General features: G+C 48.5%; 2 protein-coding genes across 2 annotated transcripts; both read left to right on the top strand.

The window, feature by feature from the left end:
• On the top strand, positions 1-525 carry LOC138370507 (uncharacterized). Its single transcript, XM_069334883.1, has one exon. The coding sequence runs from the start codon at positions 1-3 to the stop codon at positions 523-525; it is 525 nt and encodes a 174-aa protein (XP_069190984.1).
• A 126-nt stretch (positions 526-651) lies between these two features.
• LOC123759521 (proteoglycan 4-like) lies at positions 652-1887 on the top strand. The gene has a single exon (XM_045744631.2). It carries the CDS (start codon positions 652-654, stop codon positions 1885-1887), a length of 1236 nt encoding a protein of 411 aa, XP_045600587.2.
• Positions 1888-10853: the final 8966 nt, after the last annotated feature.

The raw sequence follows: 10853 nt of genomic DNA on the forward strand, positions 1-10853 counted from the left end.
ATGTTATACCACCCCCAGGGAACCCCACACCCTCAAGAACATGTTATACCACCTCCAGGGAACCCCCACACCGTCAAGAACATGCTATACCACCCCCAGGGAACCCCACACCCTCAAGAACATGTTATACCACCTCCAGGGAACCCCCACACCGTCAAGAACATGCTATACCACCCCCAGGGAACCCCACACCCTCAAGAACATGTTATACCACCTCCAGGGAACCCCCACACCGTCAAGAACATGCTATACCACCCCCAGGGAACCCCCACACCGTCAAGAACATGCTATACCACCCTCCAGGGAACCCCACACCGTCAAGAACATGTTATACCACCCTCAGGGAACCCCACACCCTCAAGAACATGCTATACCACCCCCAAGGAACCCCACACCGTCAAGAACATGCTATACCACCCTCAGGGAACCCCACACCGTCAAGAACATGCTATACCACCCTCCAGGGAACCCCACACCGTCAAGAACATGTTATACCACCCCCAGGGAACCCCACACCCTCAATAACATACTATACCACCCTCCAGGGAACCCCCACACCGTCAAGAACATGTTATACCACCCCCAGGGAACCCCCACACCCTCAATAACATACTATACCACCCTCCAGGGAACCCCCACACCGTCAAGAACATGTTATACCACCCCCAGGGAACCCCCACACCCTCAATAACATACTATACCACCCTCCAGGGAACCCCACACCCTCAAGAACATGTTATACCACCCTCAGGGAACCCCACACCGTCAAGAACATGCTATACCACCCTCCAGGGAACCCCACACCGTCAAGAACATGTTATACCACCCCCAGGGAACCCCACACCCTCAATAACATACTATACCACCCCCAGGGAACCCCACACCCTCAAGAACATGTTATACCACCCCCAGGGAACCCCACACCCTCAAGAACATGTTATACCACCCCCAGGGAACCCCACACCCTCAAGAACATGTTATACCACCCCCAGGGAACCCCACACCCTCAAGAACATGCTATACCACCCTCCAAGGAACCCCACACCCTCAAGAACATGCTATACCACCCTCAGGGAACCCCCACACCGTCAAGAACATGCTATACCACCCCCAGGGAACCCCACACCGTCAAGAACATGCTATACCACCCTCCAGGGAACCCCACACCGTCAAGAACATGCTATACCACCCTCCAGGGAACCCCACACCGTCAAGAACATGCTATACCACCCTCCAGGGAACCCCACACCCTCAAGAACATGCTATACCACCCTTAGGGAACCCCACACCGTCAAGAACATGCTATACCACCTCCAGGGAACCCCACACCGTCAAGAACATGCTATACCACCCTCCAGGGAACCCCACACCGTCAAGAACATGCTATACCACCCCCAGGGAACCCCACACCCTCAAGAACATGCTATACCACCCCCAAGGAACCCCACACCGTCAAGAACATGCTATACCACCCTCAGGGAACCCCACACCGTCAAGAACATGCTATACCACCCTCCAGGGAACCCCACACCGTCAAGAACATGCTATACCACCCCCAGGGAACCCCACACCCTCAAGAACATGCTATACCACCCTCCAGGGAACCCCACACCGTCAAGAACATGCTATACCACCCTCCAGGGAACCCCACACCCTCAAGAACATGCTATACCACCCTCCAGGGAACCCCACACCGTCAAGAACATGCTATACCACCCCCAGGGAACCCCACACCCTCAAGAACATGCTATACCACCCTCCAGGGAACCCCACACCGTCAAGAACATGCTATACCACCCTCCAGGGAACCCCACACCCTCAAGAACATGCTATACCACCCTCCAGGGAACCCCACACCGTCAAGAACATGCTATACCACCCTCATGAAACCCCACACCCTCAATAACATACTATACCACCCTCCAGGGAACCCCACACCGTCAAGAACATGCTATACCACCCTCCAGGGAACCCCACACCCTCAAGAACATGCTATACCACCCTCCAGGGAACCCCCACACTCTCACCCTCACATATACGCTAACAACTTGTTTGTTAGAAACTGTGTTTCTGGGTCAAGGCTGAGTTGAGTGCATGGAAAAAATTGCATAAAAAAGGTGTTGAGTGAGGAAGAGAGAGGGAGAGTGTGACGGAGACAGCTGCCTGGATTATCAGACGTTAGGACGGAAATGTTTGGTTTTATCTGTCTTCTGTCTCCCGAACTGCCTGTCTCCGTTGCTTCCCGAACTGTCTGTCTCCGTTGCTTCCCGAACTGCCTGTCTCCGTTGCTTCCCGAACTGCCTGTCTCCGTTGCTTCCCGAACTGTCTGTCTCCGTTGCTTCCCGAACTGCCTGTCCCCTGTCTCCCGAACTGCCTGTCCCCTGTCTCCCGAACTGCCTGTCCCCTGTCTCCCGAACTGCCTGTCCCCTGTCTCCCGAACTGCCTGTCACCTGTCTCCCGAACTGCCTGTCCCCTGTCTCCCGAACTGCCTGTCCCCTGTCTCCCGAACTGCCTGTCCCCTGTCTCCCGAACTGCCTGTCACCTGTCTCCCGAACTGCCTGTCCCCTGTCTCCCGAACTGCCTGTCCCCTGTCTCCCGAACTGCCTGTCCCCTGTCTCCCGAACTGCCTGTCACCTGTCTTCCCGAACTGCCTGTCCCCTGTCTCCCGAACTGCCTGTCCCCTGTCTCCCGAACTGCCTGTCCCCAGGTGCGAAGTACAGCCCTTGCAGCTGGCCAAACTTTACCGAGATATGAAAGAAAACAAAGAGAAGCAACCATTTTCCTGGAAGACAGACTTTTACTTTCGCTGGACTTTCCGCGCCCCACGGGACTTGCCACGGCCCGCTGGACTTGCCACGCCCCGCGGGAAAGCGTCTACATTCCTGGACCTTAGACCATTTCCGGCCAATTTTAGTTCTGCTTCATTAACAACGTTCCTGTAATAATTAACAGAAAAGATTGAACTTGACTTTTGTGCAGAAGTTTACCGACAGATGAACGGACCAGGCAGTGTCATGTCTCATGGAGCTGAAAGGTCCAGCATGGTCCAGCACGGTCCAGCATGGCCCTGAACGGTCCAGCATGGTTCAGCATGGTCCAGCAGGGTCCTGCATGGTCCTGCACGGTCCTGCATGGTCCTGCACGGTCCAGCATGGCCCTGCACGGTCCAGCACGGTTCAGCATGGCCCAGCACGGTCCTGCATGGTCCTGCACGGTCCAGCATGGCCCTGCACGGTCCAGCACGGTCCAGCATGCTCCTGCACGCTCCAGCACAGTGGTCGCCGCCAGGTCAAGCAGGAAAATTCTGCACCAGTGCACCCTGCTGGGCGCGGTGGGAACACCCCTCCCCCGCGCCCCGCATTCTTCACACACCGCCCAGAATGCGACGCATTAGAACTTAAAGAATCATAATATTTACATTTTCTATGCCTCGGTCTCGGTAGGATGGGTTGGTTACTTGGCCTCGTAAGGTTCCTGGGTAGGCAAACAGTTGCATATTTTACGGAGTGAGTCGTAAGAAGGGGCAGGGGTATTGCCTTGTGTGGGGGAGGGGGGGAGCAGGAAGCTGCCTTATGAGACGTCCACCATCATAAGATGTTTATTCAGGTACATACATTGAAAATGAGTTACAAACATAATGTTATAACTCATTTTCAATGAGTTCTCACCAAACCTTCCAACCTCAACCTATTCTGACGCAGCCTAACCTAACCTGATGCAGAGTAACCTAACCTGACGCAGCCTAACCTAACCTGACGCAGCCTAACCTAACCTGACGCAGCCTAACCTAACCTGATGCAGAGTAACCTAACCTGACGCAGAGTAACCTAACCTGACGCAGCCTAACCTAACCTGATGCAGAGTAACCTAACCTGACGCAGCCTAACCTAACCTGACGCAGCCTAACCTAACCTGACGCAGCCTAACCTAACCTGACGCAGCCTAACCTAACCTGACGCAGCCTAACCTAACCTGATGCAGAGTAACCTAACCTGACGCAGAGTAACCTAACCTGACGCAGAGTAACCTGACGCAGCCTAACCTAACCTGACGCAGAGTAACCTAACCTGACGCAGAGTAACCTAACCTGACGCAGAGTAACCTAACCTGACGCAGCCTAACCTAACCTGTAGCAGCCTAACCTAACCTGACGCAGCCTAACCTAACCTGACGCAGCCTAACCTAACCTGTAGCAGCCTAACCTAACCTGACGCAGTCTAACCTAACCTGACGCAGCCTAACCTAACCTGACACATCATGGCATCCCAACATGGCACCATAGCACGGCACCTGATCAAATGCCACCTCACCACGTCTCAGTAACAAACAAACAAACAAACAAGAGGTATAAACAGTAACCAAGCACCTTACCAAAACACACCTCAAAGGGGCGCGCCAAGATGTAGAGGTAAAGCTAAGATGTACCGCATATGTAATCTCCATAAATTATGTAAAGCAGACGTCAACACGTGGCTTGACTGTGATGTTTACCGCCAGGTAAATAGCCATAATACTTCCCAATAGAGGCCATCATCGATATATATTGTCATCGAGCAATGGTAAAATAAATCATTGTCAGATGTAAACTGAGATTTAATGTGGCTACCAGTTTCTTGGTGGGTTAGGCTACGGGGAAGAAAGGTTAGGCCACAGGGAAGAAAGGTTAGGCCACGGGGAAGAAAGGTTAGGCCACGGGGAAGAAAGGTTAGGCCACGGGGAAGAAAGGTTAGGCCACAGGGAAGAAAGGTTAGGCCACGGGGAAGAAAGGTTAGGCCACGGGGAAGAAAGGTTAGGCCACGGGGAAGAAAGGTTAGGCTACAGGGAAGAAAGGTTAGGCCACGGTGAAGAAAGGTTAGGCCACGGGGAAGAAAGGTTAGGCCACAGGGAAGAAAGGTTAGGCCACGGGGAAGAAAGGTTAGGCCACGGGGAAGAAAGGTTAGGCCACGGGGAAGAAAGGTTAGGCCACGGGGAAGAAAGGTTAGGCCACAGGGAAGAAAGGATTAGACCATAAGTAAGAAAAGCCAGGTGAAAGGAAATGCTGCTCAAACAGCTCTGTCCCGTCAGTGAATGGACTCGTGGGTTGTGAAGCGACGCCTTAGACTACTGCGCTACCCAGTACTACCAGTACCTGGTCACACTAAACCCAGTACTACCAGTACCTGGTCACACTAACCCAGTACTACCAGTACCTGGTCACACTAACCCAGTACTACCAGCACCTCGTCGACCCAGCACGTCGCAGCCACTCTCCCCAGGAGCGGGACCCGCCAACCCAGTACACTAACCCAGTAACCCAATTGGCCAATACTACCCCCCCCCCCCAAGGCCGGTAGGGGTGAGGCGCGCAGGTCGACACCTCAGGTCTTGGAGGTGGGGCTCTCTTCCCTACATACCTGGAAGACCTCTCTCTCTCTCTCTTCTCTAGTGTTCCTTTCTCGCTCACACACACACACACTCTTCCTCACTCTCTCACTCTCAGTTTGTAGGTAGCGTACCAAGCGTACAGGTCCAGTACTACCTAGAGTAGACATCTGTTGTTGTTGCTGTTATAGATTCAGCTACTCGGAACAAGTGCCATGGTAGCACGGGCTATGGTGAGCCCGTAACTAACCTGGCATAGGAGCGGTGCTGAGAGTATACATCGCCAGGGCGTCCTTATGTAAGGGGGACTGGTTGTGGACGGTGGCGTGGGGCAGCGGTGGCGTTGAACTGCGTCTCTACCACCGCCTGGAGCACCACGGGTGAGGGCTCTGCCCTCCCATTACATATACTAGACGGGAAAGGTGTTACGAGTTACGTTACATGCACAACTGGCCTCGTCACCAGGAACAACAGCGTCTGTGTTCCGTCACACAAGATGTCTGGTGTGGTGAGGAGTGCTCGAGACCTTCCTGGTGTGGTGAGGAGTGCTAGAGACCTTCCTGGTGTGGTGAGGAGTGCTAGAGACCTTCCTGGTGTGGTGAGGAGTGCTAGAGACCTTCCTGGTGTGGTGAAGAGTGCCAAAAACTTTCCTGGTGTGGTGAGGAGTGCTAGAGACCTTCCTGGTGTGGTGAAGAGTGCCAAAAACTTTCCTGGTGTGGTGAGGAGTGCTAGAGACCTTCCTGGTGTGGTGAAGAGTGCCAAAAACTTTCCTGGTGTGGTGAGGAGTGCTAGAGACCTTCCTGGTGTGGTGAAGAGTGCCAAAAACTTTCCTGGTGTGATGAGGAGTGCTAGAGACCTTCCTGGTGTGATGAGGAGTGCTAGAGACCTTCCTGGTGAGAGGAAAAGTACCCGTAACCTTCCTGGAACTCAGACTTTGACCTTCATGGGCTCCTACCACGTCCTTCGCACACCCACCGTCGACATTCCTCAACTCCCAAACGTTTCCGAATACGTCCACTGGGCCCCCACGAGGACACCGCTCGCGTCGCAGCGGCCCTGACATATGCCAACCCGCGAAACACTTCACGGGTATAGCTGGCTAGCACGAGCTATACAGCATACTTCAACACACCTCCCATGTGCTTACTAGACCTACAATGTAATATACAAAATTTTCTTTCAGGTTCCCACCCTTAAATCCGGACCCCTCGGATCCGTTTCGTGAGACGGATCCGAGTCTTCCATCCGGATACAAGTCACATCGTTCACAAGACAAGTCGTCAGCGGATTTTAAAACCTACTTAACCTAACCTAACCTAACCTAACCTCAACCTAACCCAAGCCATTCTAACCTGAGCCCAATACAGCCTAACCTAAGCTAATACAGCCTAGCATATCAATATACAGTACTGTTTTAACAAAACCAAGCGAGCTTCGTCCAATCGCCTCAATAATAATTCATTGTGTCGGGGGACAGGCAGCCAGAGTGCTTGTCCATACACGTTAGGGTTATATAGAGGTCTCATTCCCCCCCCCCCCACACACACACAAGGTCGAAATACTGACCCCGCCCAGGATGCAACCCCCATCACAAACTCACTAACTCCAGAGTACCTACTTACTGCTGGGTAAACAGGTGCATTAGGTGAAAGGTATATGTGGCTCTGGAGCCTCTGGAGTCTATCAGCAAAGGTCAATTGTAAACAAATAACAATAATATCACAACACAGATATGAGTTAGTTAGTTTAGTTCATTTATTATGCACCCCATACCCATCTTGTGGGCGGTAGTGGAAAGGGTTACAGAGGCACATAATGGGCTCAGGGACTGAACCAAGAACACATTTTTGCTTAGATGATGGCGGCTACACGCTGCATGCTCCTCCTTCCTCCTCCTCCCTCTTTCGTCTTTCTTCCTACTTCCTCTAGGAATATGTTTCCTACTAGCTTACTCCCTTTATGGGACGATGACGTCACAGAGCCACAGGATGTGTCAATACATCTTTATAATTCAGGAACAGGTTTGACTATCTATATATATATATATATATATATATATATATATATATATATATATATATATATATATATATATATATATATATATATATATATATATATATATATGACAGTGTCAGACCACGGAGGAAGAATTGAAACAAGAATTTCCTTAAGTATTTTCGTATATTAATACATATTCAGAAGGAATCATTCCTTCTGAATATGTATTCATATACGAAAGTACTTTAGGAAATTCTTGTTTCAATTCTTCCTCCGTGGTCTGACACTGTCATATATATATATATATATATATATATATATATATATATATATATATATATATATATATATATATATATATATATATATATATATATAATACATTGGAATATTTAAGTATGTTTTAGAGTTTCATTATTTTCCGGACACTATAAAGCGAATAAAACAAAGTTCTACTAATTGCTTAGAACGTCAATCTTTGTACTATGATGCACATAGTCGCAAAAACTACTATCTAAACAGGAGAATGGCTTGTGTAAACATATATATAATTTGGTTGAAGGTGACCTAAATGCTGGCAATGTTGATACTCTTGAAGCAATCGATGCATCGGACAATACTCTTCGCATCAGCGATGAGTTAGATGATTACCGAAATTCATGGTCAGTCTGGGGGTTCAGGAGAGTAATAATACACAAGAATGACTGTATTCACCTTACCATGAGGTTACCTTGAGGTGCTTCCGGGGCTTAGTGTCCCCGCGGCCCGGTCGTCGACCAGGCCTCCTGGTTGCTGGACTGATCAACCAGGCGAGCCCCGCAAACACCACACCTAGTTGTGTTTGCGGGGGTTGAGCTTTGCTCTTTCGGTCCGCCTATCAACTGTCAATCAACTGTACTCACCTAGTTGTACTCACCTAGTTGTGCTTGCGGGGGTTGAGCTTTGCTCTTTCGGTCCGCCTATCAACTGTCAATCAACTGTACTCACCTAGTTGTACTCACCTAGTTGTGCTTGCGGGGGTTGAGCTCTGGCTCTTTGGTCCCGCCTCTCAACCGTCAATCAACCGGTGCACATGTTCCTGAGCCTATTGGGCTCTATCAACTGTGTGACGTGTTATGTACACAGCGTTTTTCATTCCCGCCTGGAACATCTTGAGGCGAGATATAGTGTGTAGGCTGTACCACAACGGGGACACAGACACGGGTAGGGGTGAGGTAGAGACTAGGGCCAGATTCACGAAGCAGTTACGCAAGCACTTACGGACCGGTACATCTTTGCTCAATCATTGGCGGCTTTGTTTACACTTATTAAGCAGTTAATGAGCCCCGAAGCACCAGGAGGCTGTTTATAACAATAACAACAGTTGATTGGCAAGTTTGCATGCTTGTAAACCGTTTAATAAATGTAACCAAAGCCGTCAAAGATTTGAGGAAAGATGTACACGTTCGTAAGTACTGGCGTAACTGCTTCGTGAATCTGGTCCCAGGTCACAAAAACCAAAACAGACATTATGTTAGGGACCTCCAAGAGATCCTACGACAATACTGACACATAGATTTAATTCAAACAGTCCAGTCAACTGACAAAGGCTATCACTAACGACTTGATAACAGGTTTACCCCGCGAGGTCAACAATTAAATGTTTGAATGTTACCTGACCGGATCCCGTCCACGACAGGTTATGATCCGACAATAACCAGGTCAGAGAATGTGACAATATAGAGTCCATAAAAGTCCCATAAAAGGCTAAAGTCCCAGTCCATAAACGTGGGGGGACTTTTCAATATGGCGCTTCAGACTCCCAGAAAAATCATCCCACGACGTTCTCATTGATATGTTTGAGTTGGTACACGCAGCTTTTGACTATACACAAATATAAACAGATAATCTCCAACAGTTGGCATTCTCTCTGAAATCAGATCCTGTGTAGCTGGCCCTGGCCTGGTAACACTGTATTCTTCACTCATGTACCCACACCTGACCCTCTTTAACAGTGTCTTTTTTGTTTTATTAATACATTAGATACATCTGCATTAGTGCAGCTACCCTAGACTATATGCAGTGGAGTACAGTGTGTCAAAAAAGCTAACTAGGTGATGCTAAAAAAATCCCCATCACACAGGATGGTTAGTCATACAGAGGCATGTGATAGGCGGTCTGCACTGGCAGACTCCGGATGCATTTTGAGGATATCAACACCACAAGATTGAATAAGGCAGCAGTGGTAATACAAGTCCCCATCTCGGAGGATGGTTAGTCATACAGGGCCATGTGTTTAGTAGCCTGCACTGGCAAATTATCAGTGTCTGGAGTTTTGTAACACAATATAACCTTCCATCCCTAATCAGGCAGCATAAATCAACAATTAGAACAATAACAAACTTAAATTTTGATATTAAAATTAAAATTAAAAAACATTAAATTAAAACAAAAATTTTAAATAAATTTTTAATATTTAAAAACTATTTACAATTTAAAATAGCTAAAATTATTAAAAAAAAACTGTTGATAATGTTTATGCGAGGCCCGACATTGTATCGTCAATGTATTGTGCCTTTATGTGAGTCCACATTATCTACCCACAACTCCTCCGCTGGTTCATGTATCATATATGTAATTATTATTTACATAAAAGTACACATAATAATAATTATTACTATATACTGCAGGCCTCGATGAGTTGAGAGCAAGTCCCGCTATACGAGATCAGGTCCGATAGCTTATGTGGGCAGGAAATTCTCATAAAGTTTCAAAACGGTACGAAAAACGTTAATGGAAAGTTGCCTCTTCTAACCTTGCCGAGTAAGCCGGACGACTCAAACAGAAAACGGAACAGCACGTCACTTTTGTGAGTCGATTTCATTTCAAATTACGTCCAAATTTGGCCATAGCGCCGCGCATACGAGCCAAAAGTGACGTTATTTTTAAGAGGACGGGTTGGTATATATGACATGACTTTACCTCGACATGACTTTACCCTGACAAGACTTTACCTTGACATTACCTGTTGTGTGTCTCCTGCTTTATTATGCGTCTAGCAAGCACCGACTAAGCACACATAGGATGTGATCAATACATAACCAATTATAAGTTACACAATGCATGCCAATACAATGATGCATGCGATACAATATGGCAACATGCCAATACAATATGGCACATGCCAATACAATATGACGGATGCCAGTTATATTAACTGCTCAACAATTACCTTCAGGAACTTTTGGCACCAGGAGTATGACGAGAGAAAGAGAGAACCTTCCCGTTCCATCATACACACTCAAGTGTGTATCATATTTACCAGGACTCATCAAGTGTGTATTATACTTGCCAGGACTCATCAAGGGTGTATCATACTTGCCAGGACTCATCAAGGGTGTATCATACTTGCTAGGACTCATCAAGATTTAATCTCGACATAGACACTGGATGAGTCCCAGTGTCATCATACACACTGGATGAGTCCCAGTGTCATCATACACACTGGATGA

This window comes from Procambarus clarkii, chromosome 32 (assembly GCF_040958095.1).
Source record: "Procambarus clarkii isolate CNS0578487 chromosome 32, FALCON_Pclarkii_2.0, whole genome shotgun sequence".
NCBI classification, from domain to species: Eukaryota; Metazoa; Arthropoda; class Malacostraca; order Decapoda; family Cambaridae; genus Procambarus; species Procambarus clarkii.

What these genes read in the sequence shown, in the direction of transcription:
- LOC138370507 (XM_069334883.1), top strand. Translation starts at nt 1, where the DNA reads ATGTTATACCACCCCCAGGGAACCCCACACCCTCAAGAACATGTTATA.
- LOC123759521 (XM_045744631.2), top strand. Translation starts at nt 652, where the DNA reads ATGTTATACCACCCCCAGGGAACCCCCACACCCTCAATAACATACTAT.